This window comes from Pan troglodytes, chromosome 19, assembly GCF_028858775.2.
Source record: "Pan troglodytes isolate AG18354 chromosome 19, NHGRI_mPanTro3-v2.0_pri, whole genome shotgun sequence".
Classification (NCBI taxonomy): domain Eukaryota; kingdom Metazoa; phylum Chordata; class Mammalia; order Primates; family Hominidae; genus Pan; species Pan troglodytes.
In genome coordinates, this window is record NC_072417.2 from 76,997,589 (window position 1) to 77,014,430 (window position 16,842).

At 49.8% G+C, this 16,842-nt stretch overlaps 2 protein-coding genes across 4 annotated transcripts; both read right to left on the bottom strand.

Annotated features, from left to right (window-relative positions):
- Positions 1-6,324: 6,324 nt before the first annotated feature.
- Positions 6,325-7,972, bottom strand: PL-D (placental lactogen PL-D). Its single transcript, XM_063799171.1, is given in 4 exon segments — positions 6,325-6,627; positions 6,881-7,258; positions 7,483-7,643; positions 7,909-7,972. Coding segments are annotated over 4 exon segments (747 nt in total). The 5' UTR covers positions 7,919-7,972; the 3' UTR covers positions 6,325-6,429.
- Positions 7,973-14,363: 6,391 nt separating this feature from the next.
- On the bottom strand, positions 14,364-16,097 carry GH2 (growth hormone 2). 3 transcript variants are annotated; one of them, XM_054669698.2, is made up of 5 exons: positions 15,944-16,097; positions 15,508-15,668; positions 15,178-15,297; positions 14,925-15,085; positions 14,364-14,667 (listed from the first exon to the last, which is right to left on the bottom strand). In XM_054669698.2, exons 1-5 carry the CDS (start codon positions 15,951-15,953, stop codon positions 14,382-14,384), a joined length of 738 nt encoding a protein of 245 aa, XP_054525673.1. In that variant the 5' UTR covers positions 15,954-16,097; the 3' UTR covers positions 14,364-14,381.
- Between the last annotated feature and the right edge of the window lie 745 nt (positions 16,098-16,842).

Consider the following 16,842-nt stretch of genomic DNA (forward strand, 5'->3'; position numbering starts at 1 on the left):
GCCTGTAATCCCAGCACTTTCGGAGGCCACGGGGGGCGGATCACAAGGTTAGGAGATCGAGACCAGCCTGGCTAACACGGTGAAACCCCGTCTCTACTAAAAATACAAAAAAATTAGCTGGGCATGGTGGTGGACACCTGTAGTCCCAGCTACTCGGGAGGCTGAGTCAGGAGAATGGCGTGAACCCGGGAGGCAGAGCTTGCAGTGAGCCGAGATCGCGCTGCTGCACTTCAGCCTGGGGACAGAGCAAGAGTCCGTCTCCAAAAAAAGAAAAAAGAAAAAAGAAAAAAAATAATAAGCTTTTCGTTTCACCACATACAAGGCAGTGGGGATACAGTGGTGAACAAAACATTGTCCCTGGCTTCCACAAATTTATTAGGAAAGCAAGACAAACAAGTATGTAATGAACAAAAAAGTTCATTACATTTGAGCATGAACTCCTATGACTGGGAAAACAGATTGTTAAGAGAAAGCATAACTCGGATCAAGGAAGGCTTCCTGGAGGGACATGAAATATCTTGACTTTGTAAAATAGCATCATCCCGAAACATGACCTTTTCAACCTCAATGTTTCCACTAGGTGGAGCTACTGCTCTCTCATCATGTGAGTCTAATATAAATCATCCACCTTCCCTGAATTGAGCATTTGGGGAAGTAAGTTAAGAAGCAGGTTTAAGAGACAGGAGTATAGAGCTGCCCCATGCAGGGATCCACAGCCATTTTGGTGTCAGGATCAGCCGCATCAGGGCTGTAGTTATCTTGTATCTGCAAACCCTGCCTCATGGCCTCAGTGCCTTGAAGCACAGCGAATCCAAAAAGGAAGGGAAAAATGAACCAGGCATGCCGGTGTGCACCTGTAATCCCAGCTACTGGGGAGGCTGAGGCAGGAGAATCGCTTGAACATGGGAGGCAGAGTTGCAGTGAGCCGAGATCGTGCCATTGCACTCCAGCCTGGGCAACAGAGTGACACCCCATCTTGAAGAAAACAAAAACAAAAGCAAACAAACAAAAAACAAGACAAAACCAAAAAAAGAGGGAAGAAGGGGGCCACTTGGACTTTCTAGTTCCAGCAGGGAGATCCTGGAGGCTCAGCCGGCTGCTGCCTTTGCTTCTCACTGCCACAGGGTGTCAGTGTGGACAGATGGTCCCACACAGTACCCTCAAACCAAGCGGGTCTGCAGATCTGGGTTCCCACCTGCTGTGGATCTCTGAGGGAGGATGATCTGCTTCTTCGGGGCCTGGTCCAGCAGCGGGTGTCCTCTTGCTGGGGTTTCCAGCCTTCCAGTTCTTAGAGCTCAGTAGTTTGGATGAGCCGTCCCGCAAAGCTCTTCAGAGTAGGCTGGGCTATTTCCCTTGTAGACTTGGAACCTGTGTTCGCTTTCCTTCCCGAAGGATCCACACAACCAGTGGTCAGGCAGGCAGCCCCTTCTCATTGATTCTTTTTTTTTCTTTTCTTTTTTTTTTTTTTTGGAGACAGAGTCGCTCTGTCTCCCAGGCTGGAGTGCAGTGGCGCAATCTCGGCTCACTGCAACTTCTGCTTCCTGGCTTCAAGCAATTTTCCTGCCTCAACCTCTAGAGTAGCTGGGATTACAGGTGTCTGCCACCACACCCGGCTAATTTTTGTGTTATTAGTAGAGACAGGGTTTCATCATGTTGGCCAGGCTGGTCTCAAACTCCTGACCTCAGGTGATCTGCCCACCTTGGCCTCCCAATGTGCTAGGAGTACAGGCGTGAGTCACCACGCCTGGCTTCATTGATTCTTAAAGCAGGAAGGGTCTCATATCTCTTTTCCAGTATAATAGAGCTTCTAAGGGTAGCTGCCTCATTGTCTATAGGAGGAGGCCCCACCCCTAAATGATTTTGATCATATTCTTTCTGAACATTAAAGCAACCAGCTCACGCTTAAATTGCAGGTATCTTGATTATCTCCAGAGGAAGAGTGGCCTTTAATACTCCAAAATTTTATCCTCTTTCTTATTATTTTTGAGAGAGAATCTTGCTCAGCCACCCAGCTGGAGTGCAGTGGCATGATGGGCTCAGCGCAACTCTGCCTCCCGGGCTCCAGCAATTCTCGTGCCTCAGTAGCTGGGAATACAGGTGTGCACCACCACACCTGGCTAATTTTTGTATTTTTAGTAGAGATGGGGTGCCATCATTTTGGCCAGGCTTGTCTTGAACTCCTGATCTCCTCCCGCCTCGGCCTCCCAAAGTGCTGAGATTACTGGCTTGAGCCACTGTCCCTGGCAGTTTATCCTCTCAAGGATGGTCAGGGTGACATTCTGGCGTCTTTGTCTTTAGACCTGAGAAAGAGTAAGTTACATCTTTAGTGGGACTTCTTACCATAGGATTAATAATAGTATTTACCTTAGAAGATTATACTTAGAAAGAAATGACATAATACTTGCAATAAACTAGCATGTTGCTGGAGACATGTGTTTACATTTGTTGGTTTTTATGATTACACTGATAATTCTGGTGGTAATTAAGCACATCATTATAATCACAGTAAACTCAAAGCAAGAATCAGAAATCCATGGTAACCTTGAGCACCATCAAAAGTCATATACACCAAGCGCAGCTTTCTGATTTTTCTAGTCTTTTTCTTGCTCCTTCCCCTACTTTCCCCCCAGTTTGGTCCCCTAAGATTTAGGACTACTAGTAGGGTGACCAGTCCTGTGAGCTGAGTTTGCATTGAGCTGAGGGATTCCTGGAAGGAATGTGGGACTTCCAGTGTTGACATTGAGAAAGTCTCCTGCAAACCAGGACGAGTTGGTGACCCTAATCCCAGCGGTGCTCATTGTGTGCCTCAGCACTCCAGGGCCTTCTGAATTAAAGAAGCATCCAGGCAAAGTGTCAGCTTGTCTTGGCCTAGAAGCCCAGACCCTATAATTCAGAAGAAAAGAGAAGGGGTCAGTTCTGCTCTCAACTGTGTATAAAGGGACAAAACCCACCATGTGTATTTCGACAATGCTCATGGAAGAAATTCAGAAGTGGTCATTTTAGGTTAGGGTAAATTCAAAAAAAATGACAGACTCAGTAAAACATTATGCCAGGGGTCAAGGATGACTGGAGCTCTGCCTGCTGAACTCTTCCTTGTGTGAGTCTTGCTAATCTTATCTTCAGGAAGAGTTTTCATTAGAAAATACCAATAAGAGCCAGGCCTGGTGGCTCACGCCTGTAATCCTATCACTTTGGGAGGCCAAGGAGGGTGGATCACCTGAGGTCAGGAGTTTGAGACCAGCCTGGCCAACATGGCGAAACCCTGTCTTTACCAAAAATACAAACATCTGCCCTGTGTGGTGGTGCACGCTTATAATCCCAGCTACTCAGGAGGCTGAGGCATGAGAATCACTTGAACCCGGGAGGAGGCGGAGGTTGCAGTGAGCCAAGATCGCACCACTGCACTCCAGCTTCTGTCTCAAAAACAAAAACAAAAATAAAGTATTAACAATTTTTAGTTGTGAGAAGATATAAACGTTTCCATCTTAACCATTTTACGTGTACAGTTCAGTCATGTCAAGTACATTGACATCGTCATGCAACCCTCACCACCATCCATCTCCAGAACCCTTTTCATCTTGCACAGCTGAAACCCTGTGCTCATTAAATAGCTCCCTATTCCATCCCTCCCCACAGCCACTGGCAGCCACCATCCTACTTTTTGTCTCTATGAATTTGACTGCTCTGAGTACCTCATCTGACTGGAATCGGAGAGTATTTGTCTTTTTGTGACTGGCTCATGATAAACACTTTTTAGATGACCGGTTGGAATTAGGAGCAGGTGGCACCACAACTGGCCCAGGCCTCTCATTTCCTTTTTCTCCTTTTTCCCTGTTCCACCAGTACAACAGCTGTGAACATATGGGTCTCATCTTGTGGTCCCTAACACAGTGGTTCTCAACCTTGTTTACATGATAGAATCACCTGGGAAAGTTTTCAAACTACTCTTGCCTGGACCACATTCCAGGCTAATTATATCAGAATCTCAGGGAGTGAGGGCTCACGTATGCATCGTTTAGAAAACACCCTAGGCATCTCAAATTTGCAGCAGAAATTGCCGTCCACACCAAGTTGATGAGCTGAAATGTAGACTAACAGTGGGTAAATCAAAGAGTTTAAAGTAGATGGTCTTTAAGGTCTTTTTATATTCTAAAATGTGCAAAGTCAGCTAGTATCTAATTCTCAACCAGCAGTGGTTGAGTGGATTCTCCTACACCCGAGGGGAGCTGGGTGGACAGTCTCTGGAGTGTGGCTCCCCCTGCAGTTCAGTTATATGTCATCACCACCCCACTTTAGAACCCTCTTAGCCACCCAAGTAGGCGCTGGACATTGTCATTCCACTGTCACGTGCATTCAACAAATACTTATTAAGATGGCTCACAATTCCTTTTAAAACACGCAAGCTGAGAGATAATTATAATTGTGCTCATTCCATCGACTTCTAAAGACTGAGATTTCTAAATAATTTTAAGGCCAAATGGAGGACGTTGCAGGAATATTGATTCCAGCTTTGTGCAAGAAATAGTTTTTTGCAATGAGAGTGGTTTAATAGAATGAGGAGCCTTGTGAAAGTGATTCCTTTGGTTCTAGTGCTACACACTCGTAATTGGAATACTGACTGTAATGGACACCGTAGGATAAGATTCCCAAAGTAGAAGAAACTAGACTGACTTATGAGGCCCTTCTAACTCCAAAATGCCATAATTTTAAAGCCCGATAGTAGAAGAATGGTGTAAGATGAAGAAATGTCTTCTGAGCTGAGAAATGCAGCAGTTCTCGAGTTCTGATTATTTCAACTTTCAACCACTTCCCAAGGACTGAATTATTAACTGTAAAATAGCCAAAAATGAACACAAGTGGTTCTCGTTATCAAGAAAATTCATGATAGCACATAAGAATCAGAACTTCTAAAGAAGATTAATTAGGGGGTTGATTATTTGCATTGCAAAACAATTCCTGACTTCATGAAATCATTTTTGGTTACTAGAGTTCCTGTGAGCATCTTAGCATCGATTTATAGGTCACCAGTCACTTAGCCAAGGTGCTTGGGAGAGTAAACTCTTAACTAACCACTGCTCTTTAGTGCTTATTTGGAAATAATAAACATCTCAGATGTTTACTATTTCCTAATTGTCATTAGGAAAACAATATAATTTCACTACAGGTATTTAGACACTCAATCAGAAAACACAAAACATCCAAAAATTCAATGCAGAAATAACTACAATTTCTTGAGTACTATAATATGTCAAAAATACCATTGCATTTATCCTCACATAATCCTTGTAAAGCAATATATTATTATCTCAGCTTGGTCAAGTAATTTATTCAGCGGCACTAAATTGCATACAGCCCAAATCTTTCTGATTCTTTCCCTTACACCAAGTTACCCCAATCAACATCTCTTAGAACAAAATTGCTCACAGACAGCTTGGAGACCATGTGTGTTTGGGTTAACTTTTGCCCTTAAAATATTTTCAATATGTGTTGCCAGTGTTTAAATGTTAGAATTCCTGTAAAAGTCTGGATGTCCTGGCTGTCTCAAAGGGTCAGAAGGTCTGGAAGCCGTGTCCCTGCAGTCCTGATGGTGACAGGCTGGGTGGGTCCCACCTCAGCAGGGGCTTGAGTTCTGCAGATTGTGCTGGTTCCCACCCCTCTGTGTTGCATCCCCTGAGGGGAAGCGAGTGTCATCTGGGATTTATCCCCTCCCATCCAGCCCTCATTGCTTACGTTGTTATCTACCTGGCACCTGTTGGCACTGCATTTACAATCCCAAATAAAATCTCTCTTCCACTTCCCTTGCCCTAATTCAGATTCCAAATGCTCTGGTTCTGTATGTCTCAAACTCATTTTTGCATTGTTCTCATTTCCCAAGAGTAGTTGGGCTTAAGGAATATTCATCCTAAAATTCGTCTGAACCCAAGTAATTCTATGCCATTGTTTCCTCACCTGTTGGGGAGTTTTTGCCTCTGCACTTAATAGCCCATCTTGTTTTCATTTCTTCCCGCTCCTAGGGGGCTAGGTTTGGTGTTGCTGGTGATGGTTGGGGAGGAAGAAATGCCTTCAAGTCATCTCTGAGATGACCAATGAGCTGTGCCCAGCAAGCTGGGACCACTGAGCTGGTGGAATGGCCTTAGTGAGTAATAGACAGCAGTGATGTGTCAGCCTTTTTCTGGCCCAGGAACAGCCAAGCCTCTTATATTTCAGCGGCCTAGTTCCCAATAGACCTTGAAGGCCCTCCAGGTCTTCTTTCCACCTACCCCTTGCTCCATACCACCACCTTCCACCCCATAATATTATAGAATGACACCTAGTCAGACGAAATGATACAACTTAATTTTATTAGGACAAGGCTGGTGGGCACTGGAGTGGCACCTTCCGGGGCCAGGAGAGGCACTGGGGAGGGGTCACAGGATGCTACTCGGGCCCCTAGAAGCCACAGCTGCCCTCCACAGAGCGGCACTGCACCATGCGCAGGAATGTCTCGACCTTGTCCATGTCCTTCCTGAAGCAGTGGAGCAGCCCGTAGTTCTTGAGCAGTGCGTCATGGTTGTGCGAGTTTGTGTCAAACTTGCTGTAGGTCTGCTTGAGGATCTGCCCAGTCCGGCGGCTGCCGTCTTCCAGCCTCTGCAAAGTGAAGGAAGAGAAGGAGAGACCAAGTGCTTGGGCACTGTTCCCTCCCTCTCTCATTCATCCATTTTCCTCCCTCCCCTTCAGGGTGTAGAGAAGGGCCTGGAGGATTCACCAGGCGAAATGAAGAATAAGGTGAGTTCTCTTGGGTCAGTGCCTTACTGCTAAAAAGAGGGCAGCAGTATTTCTCTCCCCCAGCCCTCGAAGCCAGTGGGGTTCCAGGATTGGCGACCCCTGGCGCCACCCTCACCCGCATCAGTGTTTGGATGCCTTCCTCTAGGTCCTTTAGGAGGTGATAGTCATCGCTGTCCGAGGTGTCATACACCAAGTTGTTGGCGAACATACTCCTGAGGAACCGCACAGGCTCCAGCCACGACTCGATGAGCAGCAGGGAGATGCGGAGCAGCTCTAGATTCTGCAGGGGAAGGACCGGCAGTGGCTGTGCTGCCCGGGAGCTCTGACCACAGGTCTCCCCCATCCCCGCCTAGGGGAGACGGCATCCACTCATGGATTTATGTTGCGTTTCCTCCATGTTGGAGGGTGTCGGAATAGAGTCTGAGAAGCAGAAGGAGGTCTGGGAGTCATGCAGGAATGAATACTTCTGGTCCTTTGGGATATAGGCTTCTTCCTAGGAGAAGGACCCCCCACCAAGAAGGACCGTTGGTTTCTATGCTGGAGACCAGCTCCCATTGTTACTTTTCTGGGAATCTGGCTCAGCCTATGCTCATCTGCCTGCATTTTCGCTTCAGAAAACAACCCTGAGCTCCTTAGTCTCCTCCCATTACTTCCCCAGTGGGGGAAAGTCACCCCTTCTTGCCACCCCTGACCCCCACCCATTCCCCAAGAACTTACAAACTCCTGGTAGGTGTCAATGGCCAGCTGGTGCGCGCGATGGGCTTGGAGCATAGCGTGGTCAAAAAGCCTGGATAACGGAACGGTTTGGACGGCACCAGCCTCTTGAAGCCAGGGCAGGCAGAGCAGGGCAAAAGCCAGGAGCAGGGATGTCCGGGAGCCTGGGGAGAAACCGGAGGGCAATGGAGGGAGCCAGAGAGGAAGAGGCCAGCGCTCTCCCTGCTCCAGGAGCTGTTTGTTTTTTTCTCTCTCTCCATCCCTCCAGAGACCAGGAACATTCAGAGATTGGCCAAATATCTGGCCTTAGATGGTGATACTCACATTCATAAGCCCCAAACCTGAGGGTTAGTGCCCCCGTCCCATCTACAGGGTGCTGTGTCTCCCCTCAGGACACGTTGTGCCCAAAGGGATTTTAGGGGCACTTACCTGGAGCCATTGCAGCTAGGTGAGCTGTCCACAGGACCCTGAGTGGTTCGGGGAGTTGGGCCTTGGGATCCTAGAGCCGGTCTCTTGTGGGCCCTTTTTATACCCTGGCCAGTTCTCTCTCCGTGCTTGACCCCACCTGTTTCTGTGTACATTTATGCATGGGGCCACTGACCGGCTTGTGCTAATGGATAATTTGGAAGCTCCTCCCACACATGCTGGGATCATGCCCCCTGGCTTGTTGTCTTTCCCTTCTCACCATCACCAGTGTTGTAAGGATTGTGCACAGAGTGTCAGCCACAGACTCCACCCAACTTGTCCTCTCTTTAAGGGTCAGGTGGGTGCCCTCTGGCTGCAGGCCATGTTGGTCAACCTGAATGCGGGGAAGGCTGTCAGGATAGCCAGTCCTTGAGACCCCTACCGACCCCATTCCACTCTCTATCCTATTCCTTTCCTCCTCCCCGCGTGTTTAACTTCCACCCACCAGACAGAATGTGTGTGTTGGGAAAAGAGGCCAAGCACAGCCAATAGATTGTGGGGGTTCTGAGCACCATTGAGTCCTGAATTCCACTTTTGCTGATGACTCCTGGGCCCACCTGAGTCAGCTGGATGCAGTGCTAACACTGACCACTAGAGAGAACCAACCCCACACATTGCTCTCCCCTTTCCCTGAACCTTGGGGCGGAGGCGGTGGGGCTCCCCCAGGTCACTGGGGACGAAGAACCCAGACTCAAGATATTGCCTCAGCTCCTTGGACCTCTAGCAGAGATACAAACCAAGAAACAGAAATCCCGGGAACAGATACGGACCACAAGCGCTTCCTCCCACAGCCCTGAAACCATCAGAGAATCTCAAGGTTGGAAGAGCTCTTGAAGATTTGAGTCTCAGGGGAACATCACACTCTGGGGACTGTTGTGGGGTTGGGGGAGGGGGGAGGGATAGCTTTAGGAGATATACCTAATGCTAAATGACAAGTTAATGGGTGCAGCACACCAGCATGGCACAGGTATACACATGTAACTAACCTGCACATTGTGCACATGTACCCTAAAACTTAAAGTAAAATAATAATAATAATTAAAAAAAAAAGAAGATTTGAGTTTGTTCCCCAGCTTTGGAACTCAGAACACATCATGCCCAAAGAGGCCGTATCCAGCCATGGAAGCCTGTCCTCTTTTGTCTCTTCCTCCTTTCCAGACCTGTGTAGAGCTTATCCAGTTGTCAAAGGCCTGCCTGTGCATTCTCACGTCTGACCTGCCACTTATCTTGTGTAGGAGCTATGACTATCATCCCATTTCACAGATCAGGAGACTGAGGCTCAGAGAGACTGACTGCATGAGCTACCTCAGCCAGGGCAGCAGATCTCCACAACCTTGCTCTTCCCACATTGCATCATTTAAAGTCCTTTCTCCAGGCCGGGCACGGTGGCTCATGCCTGTAATCCCAGCACTTTGGAAGACTGAGGTGGGTGGATCACTTGAGGTCAGTTCAAGGCCAGACTAGCCAACATGGCAAAACTCCATCTCTTAAAAGTACAAAAGTAGCTGTGTGTGGTGGCAGAAGCCTGCAATCCCAGTTACTCCGGAGGGTGAGGAGGTAGAATCGCTTGAACCCAGGATGCAGAGGTTGCCGTGAGCCAAGATTGGGCCACGGCACTCCAGCCTGGGCGCCAGAGTGAGACTCCATTTCAACAACCACAACAACGACAACAACAACAACAACAACAAAAGTCCTTTCTCCAGAGCAGGTGGTGTGGTGCTACTCAGTTATTTAGTTATTTTAGTTTCTTTTCTTTCCTTCTTTCTTTTTCTTTCTTTCTTGCTTTCCTTTTTCTTTCTCTTTCTTTCCTTCCTTCCTTCCTTCCTTCTTTCCTTCCTTCCTTCTTTCTTTCTTTCTTGTTTTTGATGGAGTCTCATTCTGTCTCCCAGGCTGGAGTGCAGTGGCATGATCTTGCCTCACTGCAACCTCCACCTCCTGGGTTCCAGTGATTCTCCCGCCTCAGCCTCCCAAGTAGCTGGGATTACAGGTGCCTGCCACTATGCCGGGCTAAGTTTTGTACTTTTTTAGTAGAGACGGGGTTTCACTATGTTGGCCAGGCTGGTCTCGAACTCTTGACTTTAGGTGATCCACCCTCCCTGGCCTCCCAAAGTACTGAGATTACTGGCGTGAGTCACCGCCCCCAACCCAGTTATTTCAGCTTCTAAATCTCTCTGAGTGCAGGGATCCTGTCCCCAACACAAGGGGCCCTTTGCCTCATTTTGTCTTTCCATAAGGGGCAGATTGTTCTTTCTCAATTCCCAGGTGAGAATGGCCCAGTGGCATGGGGTGCCTTGTGGAAACCTCAGAGCAGGACAAGGTGAAGACAGAGAAGGCCAGGACTGAGCCTCCTGTCTCCTGGTGCCCAGGGTTGGGGCTATTTCCATACCATCTGGAGGTCACAAGCATCAGATGCCCCCAGAGATGAGAGCAGGAAAGAACACCCTCTGTAGTGGTGAAATCTCCCCCCACCCTGAGTTTAAGAGCATGTAGCACTTGACGCTGTAGAAACACAAGCAAGCAAACAGGCAAATGCTTCTAGAAGTGGTTGGCTGTGGTGTTGGCAACCAACATTGAAAACCCACACCCCTGTGTCCTGGGATGTGAATGCTGGGGCCCTGCCATTTCCCCACTTTCAGAGCGGAAGACAGAGCTCCTTTTTTTGCCATCATTCCTGAAGCATTACCGGACCAGCACCCCAGACTCATCACCTGCTGGGAGGGCACTGTGCTGTGAGCTGTTCTCAGGCAGGCCTGTGTGAGGATCCAAGAGGGGTGTCATCAATGATACCAGCTCTGAGAAATATGGGGTCAAGGGAGGGTGGTGTCACCACTTTCCCCTGCTCCTCCCAGCACCAGCAAAGAGGAGGAGCCAGGTGGGAATGGAAGTGGGTCCCTGAGCTCCAAGTAGAAGAGGGTCCCTGCCTCCCCCACCATCCTTCCTCCAATGTCAGCTGGGACAGGGAGCCCCCATGACAGGGCCTTTTAGCCAGTGCTGGGGACTTAGATGTGGATTTTCGGCCATTCGTAAGGGAAGCCTCCCTTAGGAATGAGGGCGGCAGGGGCTCTAGCTGGGGACTACTGCATAACTCCACAGGTGGGCACAGGGGTGCCGAGGCTCCCCATGCAGGTTACTGCCAGGAACATGTGGGACCAGCCAGGGCAGGGGAGTGTCTCCTCTCACCTCTCCACTTCTGTTGACCCCAGAGTTATAGTGACTCAGAGGACATTAGGGACCCCTGGGGAAACACCTTTATAAGGGGTTACCATGGCAACCATGGACCAGAGGGAAGAACTGAGCCCCACAGGTGTGGATAGAAGTTGGTGATCCTTTTCTCTAGTCTAGATCTTCCCTTGAGCAATGGAGACCATGTCTATCATTCATTGCTAGTAAAAAATCAACTTTGAATTAGATTTGGGATTCTCCTGACAGTACTGGGAAGTTGCCCACTGTTGGGGCATCACTTGAGGCCAGATCCCTCGCTGCTGCAGGCTGAAAGACTACCCAACAAGAGCCTCTACATGGCCAGTGGGGAGAGGCTGGGCTTTGTACCTCTAGCATCAGCCTCAAAAGGCTCTGGATAGGTCGGGTGCGTTGGCTCACACCTGTAATCCCACCACTTTGGGAGGCCAAGGTGGGTGGATCATTAGGTCAGGAGTTTGAGACCAACCTGGTCAAGATGGTGAAATCCCGTCTCTACTAAATATACAAAAATTAGCTGCGCGTGGTGGCAGGCGCATGTAGTCCGAGCTACTCAGGTGGCTGTGGCAGGGAATTGCTTGAACCCGGGAGGTGGAGGTTGTAGCGAGCCGAGATCATGCCACTGCACTCCAGCCTGGGTGACAGAGTAAGACTCTGTATCAAGAGAAAAAAAAAAGCTGATGATAATCTCACAATCATCTTGCTTCTTTTAAGGAACCTCCCTTTATAATTTAGGATCCATGAATTTCTCTGTGTGTTTGGAAGCCCTTCCTATGTCCAACCTCGACTAACTCTAGGGTTCTGTGTGCCTGCTGTGGAAAGTCACAGCTCTGCTGTTGATCCTAAAGTGATGTCTTTCAGGCTTCAAGACCTCCTGTTAGGTTCAAGACTGTGGGGTTGAGGACAATCACATTGTTCGAAGCCATTCTCACTGGTCTTAGGGATCGCCTCCGAGGGACAGGTGGGTGCTCCTTCCACTCTCACTTTGGTGATTTGAGGCGCACACTTCTCACCTGCAGCTCTGTTCTTTCTTCCTTGAGATCAGAGGCTGGTTATTGTACTGGGATATACTCTACCTCCTTTTGGCTTCTAATGTCCTTTCTATGAGTTTGCTACTGAGTCAATTACTCGGCTCATTGGATTGAGGTCTTCAGAGAATATTATGTGGGGATTCCCAAGGGCTCTCCTAGGGGAGGTGAGGAAGATGATCAATACTTCTGTGTGTCCACCATGTGCTTGGCACTCTACTGACCATAGGGATGTGAGTGAGGATACTGAGGCCCAAAGAGATAAGGTGGTTTGCCTGGAGCTCTCCCAGTTCCTAAGTGATGGCTTCCAAGGCCCCTGGGCTTTCCTTCCATGCCAAGCTCTTTAGAAACCTCATCTAGTAAAGATGGTGGCACTACTAGGCATGGACAGAACTTGCCTCAGTGCAAAGCTAGCAGGACAGGGGTCAAGTCCCTGCACAGAGGATGTTCAATGAAGATGGGGGGAATTGAACACAAGGAACTTCAGCCACAGAATGAGGTGTCCATAGGCATTAAGAAAAGTGGTAGAAAAGAGGCACCCAACGTAGCTTGGGTTAGTGAACCGAGGCACTTCATGCTGCATATTTGTATTGCACATTTCAGTGTACATCGTGTTTCACTTCCTGTATGTCGTTGGACCCTTCAGTTTGCCACATGATATGTCCAGGGGGTTCAGGCATGGAGGAAGGGCCTCGGAAGTTCTGGGGAGGCAAGGGGCAGGCACTGCTGTGTATTGATGGGGGGATTGTTTGCACTGGTTGATGATCTCTGAACAACCAAGAAGTACACAAGGATCTACCTAACCGGACGTGCTAAGTAATTTCACTTTGGGGATTATTCTCCAGGGAGACGATCCATTGATAGAGAAGTGAAAAGCATCGAGATGTGTCTAGTAGTTGTAGGAAGTCTGGGGTGCTTTCCTGATGGGGTGCCCTCAGCTGGAAATAGCCTCTCCTTCCTTTGACCTGTCCTGTGGCTATTTGCAGACATTTTATTCCTCTTACCAGACTGTACGCTCTTTGAGGCTGGATTTCTTTCTTTCTTTTTTTTTTTTTTTGAGACCGAGTCTTGCTCTGTCACCCAGGCTGGAGTGCAGTGGCGCGATCTTGGCTCACTGCAAGCTCTGCCCCCTGGGGTTCATGACATTCTCCTGCCTCAGCCTCCCGAGTAGCTGGGAGTACAGGCGCCCGCCACCTTGCCCAGCTAATTTTTTTGTATTTTTAGAGGTGGGGTTTCACTGTGTTAGCCAGGATGGTCTCGAACTCCTGACCTCGTGATCCACCTGCCTCGACCTCCCAAAGTGCTGGGATTACAGGCGTGAGCCACCGCGCCCTGCCTGAGGCTGGAATTCTGCCTTTCGTCTATTCATTCATTCACTCATTCTTCTATTCGTGCATTCACCAATTCCACAAGTAGTTGTTGCCTATAACATGTGCCAGAGATTGTACCAGGCAGATGGGCATATCTAGATAAACAAAAGACATGATCCTTTCTCTTCTGGAGCTAACAATGTACTGGGGGCAGAGATAACAGCAAAAAAGTAAATATATAACGGTAAAATAGAAATTTCGAATTGGAAACATTCCCATGAAGTAAAAAGCTAAGATACGGAGGGAGAGAATAAGCCAGAAGGTGATGGGACGAGGCAGCTGACACAGCCCCAGGCCCAGGAATTCAACAAGCATCTACTGAGTGGACCCAATGCATGAGAGGACAGTGCCAAGCAAACAACTCAAATGTCCAACCGGCTGGGCATGGCCAGGTAGCCCATGCTGTGTCTGGATGTCCTTCTGCTGGTATAATTATTTTAAAATCACAGGACAGGGAAGGGCCCAGTGGCTCATACCTGTAATCCCAGCAATTTGGGAGGCCGAGGCGGGCGGATTACCTGAGGTCAGGAGATGGAGACCAGACAGGCCAATATGGTGAAACCACGTCTCTACCAAAAATACAAAAATTAGCTGAGCCTGGTCGTGCATGCCTGGAATCCCAACTATTCAGGAGACTGAGGCAGGAGAATCGCTTGAACCCAGGAGGCGGAGATTGCAGCGAGCCAAGATCGTGCCACTGCACTCCAGCCTGGTTCCCAATAGACCCTGAAGGCCCTACAGGTTGTCTTCCCAACCTGCCCCTTGCTCCATACCACCCCCCTCCACCCCATAATATTATACAAGGACACCTAGTCAAACAAAATGATGCAACTTAATTTTATTAGGACAAGGCTGGTGGGCACTGGAGTAGCACCTTCCACGACCAGGAGAGGCACTGGGGAGGGGTCACAGGGACGCCACCCGGGCAACTAGAAGCCACAGCTGCCCTCCACAGAGCGGCACTGCACGATGCGCAGGAATGTCTCGACCTTGTCCATGTCCTTCCTGAAGCAGTAGAGCAGCCCGTAGTTCTTGAGCAGTGCGTCATCGTTGTGCGATTTTGTGTCAAACTTGCTGTAGGACTGATTGAAGATCTGCCCAGTCCGGGGGCTGCCATCTTCCAGCCTCTGCAAAGTGAAGGAAGAGAAGGAGAGGCCAAGCGCTTGGGGACTGTTCCCTCCCTCTCTCATTCATCCATTTTCCTCCCTCCCCTCCAGGTTGTAGAGAAAGGCCTGGAGGATTCACGAGGGGAAATGAAGAATACGGTGAGTTCTCTTGGGTCAGCGCCTGACTGCTAAAAAGAGGGCAGCAGTGTTTCTCTCCCCAGTCCCTGGAAGCCAGTGGGGCCCCAGGATTGGGGATCCCTGGTGCCACCCTCACCCACATCAGCGTTTGGATGCCTTCCTCTAGGTCCTTTAGGTGGCGATAGACGTTGCTGTCCGAGGCGCCATACACCAGGCTGTTGGCGAAGACGCTCCTGAGGAGCTGCACGGGCTCCAGCCATGACTGGATGAGCAGCAGGGAGATGCGGAGCAGCTCTAGGTTCTGCAGGGGAAGGACCGGCAGTGGCTGTGCTGCCCGGGGGCTCTGACCACAGGTCTCCCCCATCCCCACCTGGGGAGAAGGCATCCACTCACGGATTTCTGCTGCGTTTTCACCCTGTTGGAAGGTGTTGGAATAGACTCTGAGAAGCAGAGGGAGGTCTGGGGGTTCTGCAGGAATGAATACTTCTGCTCCTTCAGGATATAGGCTTCTTCCTAGGAGAAGGACCGCCCACCAAGGTCTATGCTGGAGACCAGCTCCCATTGTTACTCTTCTGGGAACCTCACTCAGCGTGTGCTCATCTGCCTGCATTTTCACTTCAGAAAACAACCCTGAGCTCCTTAGTCTCCTCCCATTACTTCCCAGCGGGGGAAAGTCACCCCTTCCTGCCACCTCTGAAGCGCACCCATTACCCAAGAGCTTACAAACTCCTGATAGGTGTCATATGCCAGCTGGTACAGGCGACGGGCGCGGAGCATAGCATTGTCAAAAAGCCTGGATAAGGGAATGGTTGGGAAGGCACTGCCCTCTTGAAGCCAGGGCAGGCAGAGCAGGCCAAAAGCCAGGAGCAGGGACGTCCGGGAGCCTGGGGAGAAACCGGAGGGCAACAGAGGGAGCTGGAGAGCAAGAGGCCAGCGCTCTCCCTGTTCCAGGAGCTGGGTTTTTTTTTTTTCTCTCTCTCTCTCTCTGCCTCCCTCCAGGGACCAGGAACATTCAGAGATTGGCCAAATACTGGGCTTAGATGGCGATACTAACATTCAGAAGCCCCAAACCTGAGGGTTAGTGCCCCCGTCCAATCTACAGGACGCTGCCTCTCCCCTCAGGACACATTGTGCCCAAAGGGATTTTAGGGGTGCTTACCTGCAGCCATTGCCGCTAGGTGAGCTGTCCACAGGACCCTGAGTGGTTCGGGGAGTTGGGCCTTGGGATCCTGGAGCTGGTCTCTTGTGGGCCCTCTTTATACCTGGCCCCTTCTCTCTCGCTGCTTCTCCTCACCTGTTTCTCTGCACGTTTAGGCCTGGGGCCACTGACGGGCTTGTGCTAATGGATAATTTAGAAGCTCCTCCCACACATGCTGGGATCATGCCCCCTGGCTTGTCATCTTTCCCTTCCCACCGTCACCAGCGTTGTGAGGGTTGTGCACAGAGTGTCAGCAGAGATACCACCCAACTTGTCCTCTCTTTAAGGGTCACGTGGGTGCCCTCTGGCAGCAGGCCATGGTGGCCAACCTGAACGCGGAGAAGGATGTCAGGATAGCCAGTCCTTGAGACCCCTACCGACCCCATCCCACTCTCTATCCTATTCCTTTCCTCCTCCCCGCATGTTTCCCCTCCACCCACCAGACAGAATGTGTGTGTTGGGAAAAGGGGCCAAGCACAGCCAATAGATTGTGGGTGTTCTGGGCATGATTCAGTGCTGAATTCCACTTTTGCTGACTCCTCCTGGGCTCGCCTGAGACAGGCCCGCCTGGATGCAGTGCTAATACTGACCACTAGAGGGAACAAACTCCACACTTTGCTCTCCCCTTTACCTGAGCCTTGGGGCGGGGGCGGGGCGTGGGGGTGAGGGTAGGGGTGGGGGTGGGGGTGGGGGTGGGGCTCCCCCAGGTCCCTGGGGACGAAGAACCCAGACTCAAGATATTGCCCCAGCTCCTTGGACCTGTAGCAGAGATACAAACCAAGAAACAGAAATCCCGGGAACAGACACGGACCACAAGTGCTTCCTCCCACAGTCCTGAAACCAACAGAGAATCTCAAAGT

Bases quoted from the DNA above. Each gene is read 5' to 3' on its own strand.
- GH2 (XM_009432976.5), bottom strand. The intron at 15,298-15,507 runs GTAAGCTCTTGG...TCCTTCTCCTAG, and splicing joins ATGACACCTATCAGGAGTTT to GAAGAAGCCTATATCCTGAA. The intron at 15,086-15,177 runs GTGAGTGGATGC...CTTCCCCTGCAG, and splicing joins TGAAAACGCAGCAGAAATCC to AACCTAGAGCTGCTCCGCAT.